This window comes from Salmo salar, chromosome 14 (genome assembly GCF_965601325.2).
Source record: "Salmo salar chromosome 14, fSalSal1, whole genome shotgun sequence".
Lineage (NCBI taxonomy): Eukaryota > Metazoa > Chordata > Actinopteri > Salmoniformes > Salmonidae > Salmo > Salmo salar.
In genome coordinates, this window is record NC_138304.1 from 94,071,273 (window position 1) to 94,088,707 (window position 17,435).

Below are 17,435 nucleotides of genomic sequence, written 5' to 3' on the forward strand. Positions count from 1 at the left end.
GTTGATGTGTATTATTGTGTGTTGATGTGCATTGATGTGTGTTGATATGTACTGATGTGTATTGATATGTACTGATGTGTGTTGATGTGTATTATTGTGTGTTGATGTGCATTAATGTGTGTTGATGTGTGATGTACTGATGTGTGTCAACAGGGATTCTGTGCGGTACAATAACTGGAAAGAAAAAGAAGAAAATGATGTACCTAACAGCAAGGAACGCAGGTAAGCATTCATACCCTTCTCTCATTGGCTAAATCTGTCATGGCTCATTCTTGTCATTGGTTGTTTTTGCTGGGGCTCACTCTTTTACTTCCTGACTTGTGTAGTTCCCCATTTACTGATCGGCTGTTTATCTCCACATTCCCTTCCCCTATTGACTGACAACTCAACATTCTCCTGTCTGATTGGCTAACTCTCCTGTGTTCCTCTCTGTGATTGGCTGAGGGCAGAGTTTGACAGGCACGAGCTGCAGATCTATGAGGAGGTGGCCAAGATGCCCCCGTTCCAGAGGAAGACCTTGGTTCTGATTGGAGCCCAGGGGGTGGGCCGCCGTAGCCTCAAGAACCGACTGGTGGTCCTCAACCCAACACACTTCGGAACCACCATCCCCTGTGAGTCTGTAACCCATAGTGTTGTAATTACTGTTGTCATTACTGGTTTAATTACTGTTGTAATTACTGTTGTCATTACTGGTTTAATTACTGTTGTAATTACTGTTGTAATTACTGTTGTCATTACTGGTTTAATTACTGTTGTCATTACTGGTGTCATTACTGTTGTCATTACTGGTTTAATTACTGTTGTAATTACTGTTGTCATTACTGGTTTAATTACTGTTGTAATTACTGTTGTCATTACTGGTTTAATTACTGTTGTAATTACTGTTGTCATTACTGGTTTAATTACTGTTGTAATTACTGTTGTCATTACTGGTTTAATTACTGTTGTAATTACTGGTGTCATTACTGGTTTAATTACTGTTGTAATTACTGTTGTCATTACTGGTTTAATTACTGTTGTAATTACTGTTGTCATTACTGGTTTAATTACTGTTGTAATTACTGTTGTCATTACTGGTTTAATTACTGTTGTAATTACTGTTGTCATTACTGGTTTAATTACTGTTGTAATTACTGTTGTCATTACTGGTTTAATTACTGTTGTAATTACTGTTGTCATTACTGGTTTAATTACTGTTGTAATTACTGTTGTCATTACTGTTGTCATTACTGGTTTAATTACTGTTGTAATTACTGTTGTCATTACTGGTTTAATTACTGTTGTAATTACTGTTGTCATTACTGGTTTAATTACTGTTGTAATTACTGTTGTCATTACTGGTTTAATTACTGTTGTAATTACTGTTGTCATTACTGTTGTCATTACTGGTTTAATTACTGTTGTAATTACTGTTGTCATTACTGGTTTAATTACTGTTGTAATTACTGGTGTCATTACTGGTGTCATTACTGGTGTCATTACTGGTGTCATTACTGGTGTCATTACTGGTTTAATTACTGGTTTAATTACTGTTGTAATTACTGTTGTCATTACTGGTTTAATTACTGTTGTAATTACTGGTGTCATTACTGGTGTCATTACTGGTGTCATTACTGGTGTCATTACTGGTGTCATTACTGGTGTCACTACTGGTGTCATTACTGGTGTCATTACTGGTGTCATTACTGGTGTAACTACTGGTGTAACTACTGGTGTAACTACTGGTGTCATTACTGGTGTAACTACTGGTGTCATTACTGGTGTCATTACTGGTGTAACTACTGGTGTCATTACTGGTGTCATTACTGGTGTCATTACTGGTGTCATTACTGGTGTAACTACTGTTGTAATTACTGGTGTAACTACTGTTGTAATTACTGGTGTAACTACTGTTGTAATTACTGGTTGTAATTACTGGTGTAACTACTGTTGTAATTACTGGTGTAATTACTGTTGTAACTGCTGGTGTCATTACTGTTGTAATTACTGGTGTCATTACTGTTGTAACTGCTGTTGTAGTTGCTGGTGTAGTTACTGTTGTAATTACTGTTGTAACTGCTGGTGTAATTACTGTTGTAACTGCTGGTGTAGTTGCTGGTGTAGTTACTGTTGTAATTACTGGTGTAGTTACTGTTGTAATTACTGTTGTAACTGCTGGTGTAATTACTGTTGTAACTGCTGGTGTAACTGCTGTTGTAACTGCTGGTGTACCTGCTGGTGTAACTACTGTTGTCATTACTGTTGTAATTACTGGTGTCATTACTGTTGTAACTGCTGTTGTAGTTGCTGGTGTAGTTACTGTTGTAATTACTGTTGTAACTGCTGGTGTAATTACTGTTGTAACTGCTGGTGTAACTGCTGTTGTAACTGCTGGTGTACCTGCTGGTGTAACTACTGTTGTCATTACTGTTGTAATTACTGGTGTCATTACTGTTGTAACTGCTGTTGTAGTTGCTGGTGTAGTTACTGTTGTAATTACTGTTGTAACTGCTGGTGTAATTACTGTTGTAACTGCTGGTTTAACTGCTGTTGTAACTGCTGGTGTAACTACTGTTGTAATTACTGGTGTAACTACTGTTGTAACTGCTGGTGTAATTACTGTTGTAACTGCTGATGTAATTACTGTTGTAACTGCTGGTGTAATTACTGTTGTAACTGCTGGTTTAACTGCTGTTGTAACTGCTGGTGTAACTACTGTTGTAATTACTGGTGTAACTACTGTTGTAACTGCTGGTGTAATTACTGTTGTAACTGCTGATGTAATTACTGTTGTAACTGCTGGTGTAATTACTGTTGTAATTACTGGTGTCATTACTGTTCTATTTCTATGCTAGAACCCCCTCCCCCTCCAGAACCTAATGGACCACTGTACGCTCAGTACTCTCTGTCAGATCAGACAGAAACCCAATAGAACATTTAATTTGAATGTTTTAAGTCAGACTGACTTGTGAGCTTCCCTCAATGCTCCACTCTTCTCTTCACTCAATCATATACATTCTCTCTCATCTGTCTCTTATCTCTCCTCTCTCTAACTGTCTCTCTGTTCTTGTCGCTCCTCTCCTCCACCCACCGCTCCTCCCTCAGTCACCTCCCGGCGTCCCCGTGACGATGAGTTGGACGGTAACTCGTACCAGTTCGTAACACGGACGGAGATGGAGGCGGACGTGAAGGCGGGCCGTTACCTGGAGCACGGCGAGTACGACGGGAACCTGTATGGAACCAAGATGGACTCCATCCATGAGGTGGTGGACACCAGACGAACCTGCATCCTGGACGTTAACCCACAGGTCACAATCAAATCAAATAAAACTTTATTTAAAGTGCATTTAAAAAGTACAACATAGTTTTACTGTAAAACAACACCTTTCAATTCCAGATAGAATCCTAGTATGAGATACTGTACATATGTGCCTGCCTGTCTGTCTGTCTGCCTGCCTGTTTGTCTGTCTGTCTGTGGATGTCTGTCTGTCTGTAGATGTGTTTGTCATCTCTAGCTGGTTGACTGACCCTCTCTGTCTGGACAGTAGGCTCTGAAGGTACTAAAGACTGCAGAGTTCATGCCGTATGTGGTGTTCATCGCAGCACCAGAGTTCGAGACGCTCAAGGCCATGCACAAAGCTACGGTGGATGCCGGAATCGCCACCAAACAACTCACGGTCAGGACCTTTTCCTGGGCATAGACACAGCCACTTATTCCTAGATTATTTTCACATGTTGCTTTCTGGTATCCTTCCATTGTAATGTGATTTCAGGGCGTAACACAGGTTTCTATGGAACATTATCTCTCTAGAACACACAACACTCACATAGTGACTTGTTACCCATACTGCATCACAGTAAGGTTCACACACACACAGAGATAAAGACACACACTCACCCTCTGTCTCTGTCAGGATGTGGATCTGAGGAAGACTGTTGATGAGAGTGCTCGTATCCAGAGGGCATACAACCACTACTTCGACCTCATCATCACCAACGACAACCTGGACCGCGCCTTCGAGACGCTACAGGCTGCCGTCGACAAACTCTGCTCCGAACCACAGTGGGTCCCCGTTAACTGGGTCTACTGAACCCCAACCGGACACTGTCTGACTGGGTCAACTTGACCGTGTGTGTTCAACCACCGAGGCGGGGGAAAGGACATGAGAAAGGGGGTTGGTAATCTGTGGTACTTTGACGGGGGGAAAAGCAACCAAACCAAGCGCCGCCTCCTCTCTCCTTACTTCCTGCACACAATGCAACTGTTTTCTACTGGAAACTCGAAGGGAAAGAGTTCTTAAATATTTTAGTATTTTGTAACTTTTTACGAACGATCTTTCTATTCATACCAATGTGGAATTCAAAAACAAACAAAAAATAAACATCAAGGCCAAACATTTGGGCCATATTTTTTTATTTATTTGTTATTACAGTAGTTTTTTTGTAGTTGTATCCCGAGAATGAATGATGTTTTTTCTTCTTGTCTGGGGACTGCTCTAGAAGACTATCTATTATTGTTAAATCAACACAGGTCAAGAATGAAGGTGAGACACTATGCAATATTCCAGAACTCTGAGCAGTGTTGCCAAGGAAACCTTTTATACAGCGCATGTCATTGCCATGACAACTAGTGTGTCTCAGACCGAATCCTGTGGACATCCCTTGTGTGATTGTCGTAGACCCCCCCCCCCAATACCCTACAGTGTACTTAGGCTACCCCCTGATTTGTTTGTATTTACCTCTTTAGAATTGTGACCTCGGCAAAAATGAACTTGTCTGAATATCTATCCCTCACACATCCTACAAAGAGAATGAACGGAAAAGAGCTTTACACTTTACATTGTACTATTGAATATCAGCATTTTAACACTGTGTTTCTTAGTTTTTCTTTTATTACCGTAGGATTCACTGTCTTTTGTGGCTATGATGATCATTTTTAGCTTAGTGAATTTTGTCTCCCATGATCCTTTGCTTTGTGTTGTTTTCTAAATTGAACAGACTACATCCTGTTTTTACCATCTACCCTGATCTGTATGTAAGGTGCTTGACGTTTTTTAATTAGTTGCTGTGGCACGAAACAATACTATCCCACAGTCCTCCTCCAGTGTCAAAGCACCAAAGCCCTCCTTTGCTGTAACACAAATACTATATTCTGACTGTTTTCTGTGGTCATTCTGAACAAGGTCCCAACAACAACCTTGTGTTTTGAAACATCTCTAAAGCAATACATTGTTACATTAAATTTACAGAAATTCATCTGGAAAGTATTTGTCCTTTGTTGTTTTGGGTAATGGCTATGTTTAGTTAATATTTAACGCCATTCAGAGACAATGGATGGTTCATAAATATACAGTACATTTTATTAAAAACACAGAATGCATAGTTTAGCGGCAGCATTGCAAGTACGTAGAACTGTGAAATGCAACATATTGATATATTATTAAAAAGCCTGATAATCTTACACAAATAGTAATATGCTTTGACTAGATGTCTTACAGAGGCAATAGACAGGTAACTGCCAAGATAATATAAACAGGCATACAAAGCATATTTAAAGCAGGTGCTTCCACACAGGTGTGGTTCCTGAGTTTATTAAGCAATTAACATCCCATCATGCTTAGGGTCATGTATAACAATGCATGATATTTAGGCTACCATGGCTATGCCTCCATAGGATAACAATGCCCCTATCCACAGGGCAGGAGTGGTCACTGAATGTTTAGTTGAGCATGAGAACTATGTAAACTATATGCCATGGCCATCTCAGTCACCAGATCTAAACCCAATTGAACCCTTATGGAAGATTCTGGAGTGGCGCCTGAGACAGCGCCACTCCAGAAACACAAAATGACATTTCTTGTGGAAGAATGGTGTCACATCCCTCCAATAGAGTTCCAGACACTTGTAGAATCTATGCCAAGGCACATTGAAACTGTTCTGGATTGCAGTGGACCAATGCTGTATTAAGACACTTTATGTTGATGTTTCCTTTATTTTGGCAGTTACCTGTAACTATATACACATCAATTGCACAATACATGAAAAGCAAACACAAAACGTGAAAAACAAAACAAGCATTTGAAACAAACATTCTTCAGTACAAAATGATGCATTGTGTCATTTGAGTCACTTTTATTGTAAACAAGAATATAATATATTTATAAACACTTCTACATTAAATGTAGAGGTAATATACTGTGAGGGCTCTATTCAATCCGCATTGCATAAGTTCAGCTTTACAGCATGATTAACATTTTAAGGCAATTTTCCTGCTTTAGCGGAGACGCCGTTCACGGTAAACGCTGCGTATGTCGACTCAATCACAAATGACTTCGGTTTACAATTTCTTTCCAAACACAAAGTTTCTGAAAACAAGTCTTACTTTCATATTCTGGAGTAGATTCTCTTACAGCTTTTTGTAAGTGTCTCCAAAAATACATAATTCATTGAGTGTACAGTCGTGGCCAAAAGATTTGAGAATGACAAATATACATTTTCCCAAAGTCTGCTGCCTCAGTTTGTATGATGGCAATTTGCAGATACTCCAGAATGTTATGAAGAGTGATCAGATGAATTGCAATGAATTGCAAAGTCCCTCTTTGCCATGAACTGAATCCCCCCAAAACATTTCCACTGCATTTCAGCCCTGCCACAAAAGGACCAGCTGACATCATGTCAGTGATTCTCTCGTTAACACAGGTGTGAGTGTTAACGAGGACAAGGCTGGAGATCACTCTGTCATGCTGATTGAGTTCGAATAACAGACTGATAGCTTCAAAAGGAGGGTGGTGCTTGGAATCATTGTTCTTCCTCTGTCAATCATGGTCACCTGCAAGGAAACACGTGTCGTTATCATTGCTTTGCACAAAAAGGGCTTCACAGGCAAGGATATTGCTGCCAGTAAGATTGCACCTAAATCAACTATTTAATCGGATCATCAAGAACCTCAAGTAGAGCGGTTCAATTGTTGTGAAGAAGGCTTCAGGGCGCCCAAGAAAGTCCAGCAAGCGCCAGGACCGTCTCCTAAAATGGATTCAGCTGCGGGATCGGGGCACCAGCAGTACAGAGCTTGCTCAGGAATGGCAGCAGGCAGGTGTGAGTGCATCTGCACGCACAGTGAGGCGAAGACTTTTGGAGGATGACCTGGTGTCAAGTAGGGCAGCAAAGAAGCCACTTCTCTCCAGGAAAAACATCAGGGACAGACTGATATTCTGCAAAAGGTACAGGGATTGGACTGCTGAGGACTGGGGTAAAGCCATTTTCTCTGATGTATCCCCTTTCCGATTGTTTGGGGCATCCGGAAAAAACCTTGTCCGGAGAAGACAAGGTGAGCGCTACCATCAGTCCTGTGTCATGCCAACAGTAAAGCATCCTGAGACCATTCATGTGTGGGGTTGCTTCTCAGCCAAGGGAGTGGGCTCACTCACAATTTTGCCTAAGAACACAGACATGAATAAAGAATGGTACCAACACATCCTCCGTGAGCAACTTCTCCCAACCATCCAGGAACAGTTTGGTGACGAACAATGCCCTTTTCAGCATGATGGAGCACCTTGCCATAAGGCAAAAGTGATAACTAAGTGGCTCGGGGAACAAGACATCGATATTTTGGGTCCATGGCCAGGAAACTCCCCAGACCTTAAATCCCATTGAGAACTTGTGGTCAATCCCCAAGAGGCGGGTGGACAAACAAAAACCCACAAATTCTGACAAACTCCAAGCATTGATTATGCAAGAATGGGCTGCCATCAGTCAGGATGTGGCCCAGAAGTTAATTGACAGCATGCCAGGGCGGATTGCAGAGGTCTTGAAAAAGAAGGGTCAACACTTCAAATATTGACTCTTTGCATCAACTTCATGTAATTGTCAATAAAAGCTTTTGACACTTATGAAATGCTTGTAATTATACTTCAGTATTCCATAGTAACAAAAATATCTAAAGACACTGAAGCAGCAAACTTTGTGGAAATTAATATTTGTGTCATTCTCAAAACTTTTGGCCACGACTGTATATAAGGCAAACACACAAGCGATGCACTGGAATTTACAAAAGGTAATACATTTTAAACATACCCATCCATCTATCTATGCCCGCTACTCTTTCCCAGTATACAGAGATGTAAGTCCTTGCACAGCGATGCACATGACCAATGGAAAAACTCCTGGCTTTCTTCCTGTCTCCGCCCAAAGCCTGTCAGTCTCTCTCCGCAGCGTCACTTTGGAGGAGAAGAGGAGCTGCTCTGCCCAATGGAATGCCCCTTCATCCTGTAGGGGGAGGGGCAGCGACTCAAGGGGGAGGGACTGACTGTTTACCTTTAGCTTGGTCACCTGTGGGACAGACAACACAGGTTGGTAAGAGTTACAGGGTCTACAGTGGAATAGATAATGACTAGTATCTGATTCATTATTTCAGTCCATGTTTTGTCCAGAGTATTCATATCAAAGCCTTATTTGTGAATCAGGAATAGTGAATCGTGAGTTGTATAAAGTCACTCATGAATCATAAAGTGAATTGAATCAGACTGACCAGAGGGTTGAGGGCTTCAGTATTGAATGGTGAGTCGTTTAAAGTGACTTGTGAATCATAGTGAATAAAATCATACTGACCAGAGTGTTGAGAGCTTCCAGGACATCAGGGCTAGATTCTCCCAGCAGAGTCAGAGCAGCTTTAGGCAACGCTACAGAAATGCAACACACATGGGTTAGAGAATGCAACACACTCTCACACACACACACACACACACTCACCCTCCAAGGCGCTGACCAGCAGGTGAGTGGCGGTCAGGTGAGGGGAGGCGGAGGCTCTGTCAGCCTGTATCTCATTGGTTGGGCCTTTCTGGACCAGGTCCAATAGGGCGAAAACAGATTTGTTTTGAGTCACAGTTAATTGCTTTACCTCTGCAGGGTCAGGTTCCTCACCTCTACACAACCCCTCCAACTGAGAGAGAGAGAGAGACAGAATTATTTCCAAATCATACTGTGTCAGATATGACTGTGCCTGGTCTAAAAACTCCACCAAATAATGCCATCAGACAGGGGCTGCATTCCAAATGGACCCCTTATACCTTTATAACGCACTACATTTGGCCCTGGGCCCTGTGAAACTTACCATGTGTTCCAGAACCGAGAGTGTGGTTCTGTCCACTAGAACCTCCCGGAGTTTTTGTAACAGAGCGAACCGGGTCAACTCTGGGAGAACCGCTAACTGACCTGCATAGACCTCCAAGTCCAACCCCTGCAAAACTGTAGGGGAGAGAGAGATAAATAACCAATCAGAGCTTGACTATTAGGCTCACTTTTCTGATGACACATCATTGACGACAGAACGAACAGACCACTATATAACGCTGTTTCTGTGTGTGAAAAATCACAACAACGTAAATCACAATTGTTACATTAAATATTTTATCCAAAGTTACACAAACTCAGCACTGCACTTCCTCTCTCAGTATTATTTATTTGATGAAAAGAAGAAGACAATTCTCAACTTCTTTTGTGGAATAGCTGTCTACAGATTTCACTTCCTGTTTTATACATTGACACAATATCACACACAAACACATGTTGGTCAAATCAACTGCTGTATATCTCAACGTCAACATTAAAGGGAACTCAATTATCAACTGACCTGGATCAGCAATGAATGAGTGGATGGATGTATAAATAAAGAAACATACTTTTCTGCAGTGTGCTGAGTGGTGCTCCTTCAGGAATCTCCTTCTCTGTCCACTCCAGCCCGTCCACTACACACAGGGCATCAAAGGAATCCTGGGACGGCGAGGTCCTCCCAGAGTCTGCCTCGAATCCTCCAAGAGTACCATGCTGGAGACACAGCTCTGACAATACAGAGAAAATACAGAGAGAGAGAGAGAAAGAAAGAGAATTACTCATTCACCATGTAAAACCGCAATGTAATAGTACCTATAGCAGTAGGTCACACACATATCACACACAGCCTTTCATGATACAACTACACACACACACACACACACACACACACTCACCATAGTGTCCATCTTTCCTGACCTCTAGCTCTATGAGGCTGTAGGCGATGACAGTGAGAGGGGGAATCTCCAAGGAAATGTCACTGTCCATCTCTATACTGCCATTCTCCTGCACACACACACCTGATGAGTTTCAGAAGAAAGATCTTCGTTTCTGGCCATTTTGAGCCTGTAATCGAACCCACAAATGCTGATGCTCCAGATACTCAACTAGTCTAAAGAAGGCCAGTTTTATTGCTTCTTTAATCAGAACAACAGTTTTCATAATTGCAAAAGGGTTTTCTAATGATCAATTTGCCTTTTAAAATGATAAACTTGGATTAGTTAACACAACGTGCCATTGGAACACAGGAGTGATGGTTGCTGATAATGGGCCTCTGTACGCCAATGTAGATATTCCATTAAAAATCAGCCGTTTCCAGCTACAATAGTCATTTACAACAATAGTCATTTACAACATTGTCTACACTGTATTTCTGATCAATTTGATGTTGTTTTAATGGACAAAAAATGTGCTTTTCTTTAAAAAACAAGGACATTTCTAAGTGATCCCAAACTTTTGAATGGTAGTGTACACACACATTTAATAATGCATGTGTCCCCAGGTTGCCCAGTAATCCCAGAACCCTCTGGCAGGTGCCCTGTTCCTGGACCTGTTCTGAGATGGAGCAGGGGATGGTGGTTAGGACCCTCTCCTTCAATACAGCAAACACCTCCGTATGCTTCTGACACTGCTGCACTAGAATATGCTGCATGTCCACCATCCTACACACAGAGAGGGAGGTTAAAGAGGTTGAATGGGATGTACATGAAGACAACTGGAGAGACTGGGTCTGGTGTGAGGAAGGAAAAACAAGAGAGATAGAGAGAAACACTAACCATTTGCACATCGTTATAACACTGTACATAGCCATAATATTACATATGAAATGACTCTATTCCTTTGAAACTTTTGTGAGTGTAATGTTTACTCAGTTTTTGATTTATTTCACTTTTGTTTATTATCTATTTCACTTGCTTTGGGAATGTAAACATATGTTTCCCATGCCGATAAAGCCGTTAAATTGACATTGAGAGAGAAGTACCTGTCATTGGAGGCTAGCAGTAGCTTCTGTATATCAACATCCTGTTTCTTCAGTTTGCCGAATGATGATTGGAGCCTGGAGGAGCCCCTCCCCTCCAAGTTGACACTGACGTTCCCAGCCTTGGCATCCAGCTTCCCACTCAGGTTGTCTCCAAACCTACCCTCATAGGACAGGAAGTCTGACTCAGACACGTCTGCGAGAGCAAGCACAGAGACAGAGACAAGAGCGTAGGAAGAGTGCACCCACATTCAGACAGACAGACAAACGCACAAAGTAGGATTAAGTCAGATGTGTAAGGTATGAATGGCCAGATATGTTTTAGACAGCTGTGTATGGGCAAAATATGAAATGTATGTGAGGTGTATATGAGGAGTAACCATGGCTCTACTTTACCTGGAGTGAGTTCTTTGTCTCCTAACAACAGGTGACTGAGTGTGAAGCCAGAGGGCTGGTACTTGGGCTGTTGCCAGAACCAGAAACGGTTGCGCTTGACGACCAGTGCCATGGGAACCAATTTGTCTGAGTCGTTAAGGCGTGAGACAGAGATCAGAGTTCCATCCGGGTCGATCTGACGGACAAAGTTTGCGGTCGCCTTGGCAAACATCACTTGTTGGGGGGGACAGGGCCAACACCTGTAGGAAGGTGGAGACACAATTACTTTAGTATTTGAGGCGTTTGTGTGTAAGATGAAGTTACCTATGGCAACTATGTCAACAATTTTGACTACTACCTTTTTGAAAATTGTTATTATTATGTGTTAAACAAAAACGTTCTCTGAGCAATTGTATTAGTATAAAATAATATAATTTAGCAATTTTTTGGAGTATACATTATAGCTCCTTATTTGAATTATTTATTTTATACAGTCATTATCGGTAATCTTTATCAAATCGAATCAAATTGTATTTGTCACATGCGCCGAATACAACATGTGTAGTAGACCTTACAGTGAAATGCTTACAAGCCCTTAACCAACAATGCAGTTTTAAGAAAATACCAACAACAAAAAAAGTAAGAAATAAGAATAACAAATAATTAAAGAGCAGCAGTAAATAACAATAGCAGGGCTATATACAGGGGTACCGGTACAGAGTCAATGTGCAGGGGGCACCGGTGTTGAGGTAATATGTACATGTAGGTAGAGTTATTAAAGTGACAATGCATAGATAATAACAGAGAGTTATATACAGGGGTACCGGTACAGAGTCAATGTGGAGGCTATATACAGGGGTACCGGTACAGAGTCAATGTGGAGGCTATATACAGGGGGTACCGGTACAGAGTCAATGTGGAGACTATATACAGGGGTACCGGTACAGAGTCAATGTGGAGACTATATACAGGGGGTACCGGTACAGAGTCAATGTGGAGGCTATATACAGGGGTACCGGTACAGAGTCAATGTGGAGACTATATACAGGGGGTACCGGTACAGAGTCAATGTGGAGGCTATATACAGGGGTACCGGTACAGAGTCAATGTGCAGGGGGCACCGGTGTTGAGGTAATATGTACATGTAGGTAGAGTTATTAAAGTGACAATGCATAGATAATAACAGAGAGTTATATACAGGGGTACCGGTACAGAGTCAATGTGGAGGCTATATACAGGGGGTACCGGTACAGAGTCAATGTGCAGGGGGCACCGGTGTTGAGGTAATATGTACATGTAGGTAGAGTTATTAAAGTCACAATGCATAGATAATAACAGAGAGTTATATACAGGGGTACCGGTACAGAGTCAATGTGGAGGCTATATACAGGGGGTACCGGTACAGAGTCAATGTGGAGACTATATACAGGGGTACCGGTACAGAGTCAATGTGCAGGGGGTGTTGAGGTAATATGTACATGTAGGTAGAGTTATTAAAGTGACAATGCATAGATAATAACAGAGAGTTATATACAGGGGTACCGGTACAGAGTCAATGTGGAGGCTATATACAGGGGGTACCGGTACAGAGTCAATGTGGAGACTATATACAGGGGTACCGGTACAGAGTCAATGTGCAGGGGGCACCGGTGTTGAGGTAATATGTACATGTAGGTAGAGTTATTAAAGTGACAATGCATAGATAATAACAGAGAGTTATATACAGGGGTACCGGTACAGAGTCAATGTGGAGGCTATATACAGGGGGTACCGGTACAGAGTCAATGTGGAGACTATATACAAGGGTACCGGTACAGAGTCAATGTGGAGACTATATACAGGGGGTACCGGTACAGAGTCAATGTGGAGGCTATATACAGGGGTACCGGTACAGAGTCAATGTGGAGACTATATACAGGGGCACCGGTACAGAGTCAATGTGGAGACTATATACAGGGGTACCGGTACAGAGTCAATGTGGAGACTATATACAGGGGTACCGGTACAGAGTCAATGTGGAGACTATATACAGGGGTACCGGTACAGAGTCAATGTGGAGACTATATACAGGGGTACCGGTACAGAGTCAATGTGGAGACATTAAATAGTACCGCAAAACACCAGTCTCAACGTCAAGAGGCAGAGTTGCAAAGAAAAAGCCTTATCTCAGACTGGCCAATAAAAATAAAATATTAAGATGGGCAAAAGAACACAGACACTGGACAGAGGAACTCTGCCTAGAAGGCCGGCATTCCAGAGTCGCCTCTTCACTATTGACGTTGAGACTGGTGTGTTGAGGGTACTATTTTATGAAGCTGACAGTTGAGGACTTGTGAGGTGTCTGTTTCTCAAACTAGACACACTAATGTAATTGTCCTCTTGCTCAGTTGTGCACCGGGGCCTCCCAATCCTCTTTCTATTCTGGTTAGAGCCAGTTTGCACTGCTCTGTGAAGGGAGTAGTACACAGCGTTGTACGAGATCTTCAGTTTCTTGGCAATTTCTCGCATGGAATAGACTGATGAGTTTCAGAAGAAAGATCTGTTTCTGGCCATTTTGAGCCTGTAATCGAACCCACAAATGCTGATGCTCCAGATACTCAACTAGTCTAAAGAAGGCCAGTTTTATTGCTTCTTTAATCAGCATGACAGTTTTCACCTGTGATAACATGATTGCAAAAGGGTTTTCTAATGATCAATTAGCCTTTTAAAATTATAAACTTGGATTAACTAACAACGTGCCATTGGAACACAGGAGTGATGGTTGCTGATAATGGGCCTCTGTACGCCTATGTAGATATTCCATAAAAGCAAAATCTGCCGTTTCCAGCTACAATAGTAATTTACAACATTAACAATGTCTACACTGTATTTCTGATCAATTTGATGTTATTTTAATGGACAAAAAAAGCTTTTCTTTCAAAAACAAGGACATTTCTAAGTGACGGCAAACTTTTGAATGGTAGTGTATGTCGGTTGTTTTTCTTTAGGACACCTACAACCCCCACACGCGTCACGGGACTCGTCTGATGTCGGTACCACCGATCTGCCATCTTCTGTCTGTAGCGTCTGAACAGTTTGGGTTACACACTAATTTGACCCCTCTATGGAAAGGTGAGACTCTCACGACCACGTCGTTGTTTTACTCTAGGTTCTCTCAGATAGAAAACAGACACTTAAAAACAATTGTCCTTTTGATACTTTTTTTGATACCTAAACGGTACCTAAAATTCTAAATCAAATAGCTAAATGATCCATGGTATGACCATCTTAAAACAATTCCATATGTTAGCTTAGTAGAACCCCCTGGTGGCAATAAGCTAATAAAGCCAAAAGCTTACCTTGACTTGGAAGACTTCCAGTGTTGGATATTGAGCTGGGTGTTTGAGCATGCTAAACTAGCTAGGTGCATTCACTAGCTAAGTGAAAGCAACAATAAAAAAACTACGAAATATAGCACTCGCTCTCTTTCTCTCACTTCATATTTTAAGAAATGAATTTGATCAAACTGTTCAACTATTGTCTTTCTCTCTCTTTGATTCAACTACTCACCACATGTTATGCACTGCTGTTCTAGCTAGCTGTAGCTTATGCTTTCAGTATTCATTATTTGGCCCTTTGATTGGGTGGACACCATGTCAGTTCATGCTACAAGAGCTCTGATAGGTTGGAGGACATCCTCTGTAAATTGTCATCATTTGTGTATAGGTCTATGGAAGGTGAGAACCACGACCCTCCTAGGTTTTGTATTGAAGTTAATGTACCCAGAGGAGGATGGAAACTAGCTGTCCTCCGGCTACACCATGGTGGTACCCTACAGAGTGCTATTGAGGCTACTGTAGACCATTGCAAAACAGTGTTTTAATCAATTATTTGGTTACGTGAATATATTTTTGTATAGTTTTATCTAAAATTAACTTTGACTGTTTCACTATTTAAAAAAAAAAAATATATATATATATATATATATATATATTCACTGATGGTCCTCCCCTTCCTCCTCTGAGGAGCCTCCACTGATCAATATTTGAATTGTTTATTCTATACAGTCATTATTGCTCATCTTTATCAAGGGTGTCAATAATTTCAGACCCCACTGTATGTCTCCAACCTGCGCCCCTATTTCCTACCAACATGAATCATACAAAGATTTGACTACTGTTGTGTTCTTTAGTGATCTCCAAATGTCATACCGTATTTCCCCTAATTTCACCTTCAAATGTGTAGGAGGTGCACCTAACACCCCAAGTGTGTTCTAACAGACTCACTAATTTTACAAGAGGGAAGCCCCCTGTGCTGTGTTAACATAACACCATTTACCCCCTAACGCCACCCCTCGCAATCTAGCAGCTCAGAAAACAAGTTTAAAGCAATCTAGCGGAAGAGCGGCGAAGAGAGAGGGAGATTGAGGGAAAAAGAAGGGAGAGAGAGAGAGAGAGAGAAAGAGAGGGAGGAGAGGGTTGAGAGAGAGAGAGAGAGAGAGAGAGAATAGCATAATCCATCTCAGTGTTTGGAATGTTTAAAATAAAATAACTCACGATAGGAGTCAGGGAATGAAAGGGAGAGAAAAGGGAAGCAGAAATCAGAAATCTTCAATGAGAGATCAAGAGAGAAATGAGGGAAGGTAGCTACCAGAAATCAGATATGTAACCATGTGTAGTCCCAACACTGCCCTCACTTCTTTCTGTTCCCTCCAGACCAGTGCCTTCAACCCTTCCCTGAACCCAGTCTTAATGAGGTTATTTCAGTGTACTGGCTCATATAGTGGTTGGGAAATCCCAATTTGGTAAAAGGAGGACCCCCTCCCCTCCTTAGTCCCTCATTATGGAGCGGCAGGTAGCCTAGTGGTTAGAGCATTGGACTAGTAACCGAAAGGTTGCAAAATTGAATCCCTGAGCTGACAAGGTAAAAATCTGTCGTTCTGCCCCTGAACAAGGCAGTTTTAACTCACTGTTCCTAGGCTGTCATTGAAAATAAGAATTTGTTCTTAACTGACTTGCCTAGTTAAATAAATAAAAAAATAACTAAATGACGCATGCTTTGCTGATGCCCAAAAGTATAAGATCCCAAATAAAACATGATTCTGATTAGGAATTCCAAGAAAAAGTGCTGTTATTGAAAGAAAGCTCATCATTTTCAGCAGTAAAAATCATATGTATATAAAGTGGATGTGGACAGGAGGATAGAAACAAATGATCCAATACACCATATTATGAAATAAAATGTAAGGTTTGAATGTGGAAAGAGAAGTATGTAAAACAAACACTAATTCACCTCTACTAACCTGTACCTTCCGCACATTGGCTCGGTACCAGTACCCCCCTGTATATAGCCTCGTTATGTAATTTTCTTGTCTTGTAATTAGGCATTTCACGTTAAGGTTGTACTAGGTGCATAGATTTGATGAAAAAATTAAGTATATTCAACGCCAAAAAAACACTCGTTCATAACCTACCTTGTTGTAGAGTCTGGATTTATTAAACAGGGATCGAGTGCAGCGCATCCACCCTGTCACTTCTGGAATGTCGGTTCTAGTAAAAGTCACCTGAGGCACAGCAGCGAAAGAAAGTGTAAAACTATTCAGATGCCCTGTTCTTATAACTTGAAACTGTTGTACTCTGTTATACAGTAGTAGACAAACAGTTTACCACCCATTGATACTTATCCCGCTACTTGGATTTTTATTTTACATTCTGATGAAATGAGTGCCGCTACACACCAACAACTATACGATAGGGTATCCAAAGATTGTTACGGTATCGATTGGAGCAGAGAGTTGTCAGTCAGACAAAGTGGGTTCGTCCTACTTCTGCACTTTTGAAAGGGCAGACTTTGGGCCTCTGTTTCCACCACGCCCCCACAGTGTCTACCGAGGTAATTGACATCACATGAGCAGTGTGTGTGTGTGTGTGTGTGTGTGTGTGTCAAACTCAGTCCTAACTTAACATGCATCAAGCAAACTGAATTCCACACAGTGTTTCTGAAATCAGGTGTTGTC

At 41.4% G+C, this 17,435-nt stretch overlaps 2 protein-coding genes across 8 annotated transcripts in view; one reads left to right on the top strand and one right to left on the bottom strand.

Moving 5' to 3' along the window:
- The window catches only part of LOC106570530 (protein PALS2), a 42,060-nt gene extending 36,825 nt beyond the window's left edge, over positions 1–5,235 (top strand). For all 4 annotated transcript variants that reach the window (XM_014142958.3, XM_014142959.3, XM_045694908.2 and 1 more), the window contains 5 exons: positions 154–222; positions 450–611; positions 3,085–3,287; positions 3,528–3,656; positions 3,894–5,235. In XM_014142958.3, the coding sequence (XP_013998433.1) occupies positions 154–222; positions 450–611; positions 3,085–3,287; positions 3,528–3,656; positions 3,894–4,070 (740 nt within the window). In that variant the 3' untranslated portion in view covers positions 4,071–5,235. The remainder of the gene's footprint in view (positions 1–153; positions 223–449; positions 612–3,084; positions 3,288–3,527; positions 3,657–3,893) is intronic.
- A 77-nt stretch (positions 5,236–5,312) lies between these two features.
- On the bottom strand, positions 5,313–17,368 carry LOC106570529 (gasdermin-E). 4 transcript variants are annotated; one of them, XM_014142954.3, is made up of 11 exons: positions 16,893–17,368; positions 11,462–11,700; positions 11,069–11,261; positions 10,565–10,748; positions 9,984–10,092; positions 9,657–9,815; positions 9,089–9,222; positions 8,728–8,917; positions 8,587–8,657; positions 8,053–8,307; positions 5,313–6,808 (listed from the first exon to the last, which is right to left on the bottom strand). In XM_014142954.3, the coding sequence occupies exons 2-10, from the start codon at positions 11,670–11,672 to the stop codon at positions 8,074–8,076; spliced, it is 1,485 nt and encodes a 494-aa protein (XP_013998429.1). In that variant the 5' UTR covers positions 11,673–11,700; positions 16,893–17,368; the 3' UTR covers positions 5,313–6,808; positions 8,053–8,073. The 4 variants fall into 4 exon arrangements, with proteins under 4 accessions (XP_013998429.1, XP_045550867.1, XP_082817413.1 ...); XM_045694911.2 differs by having other exon boundaries at positions 5,313–8,307; positions 9,984–10,106; positions 10,565–10,641; XM_082961287.1 differs by having other exon boundaries at positions 5,313–8,307; positions 10,637–10,748.
- Between the last annotated feature and the right edge of the window lie 67 nt (positions 17,369–17,435).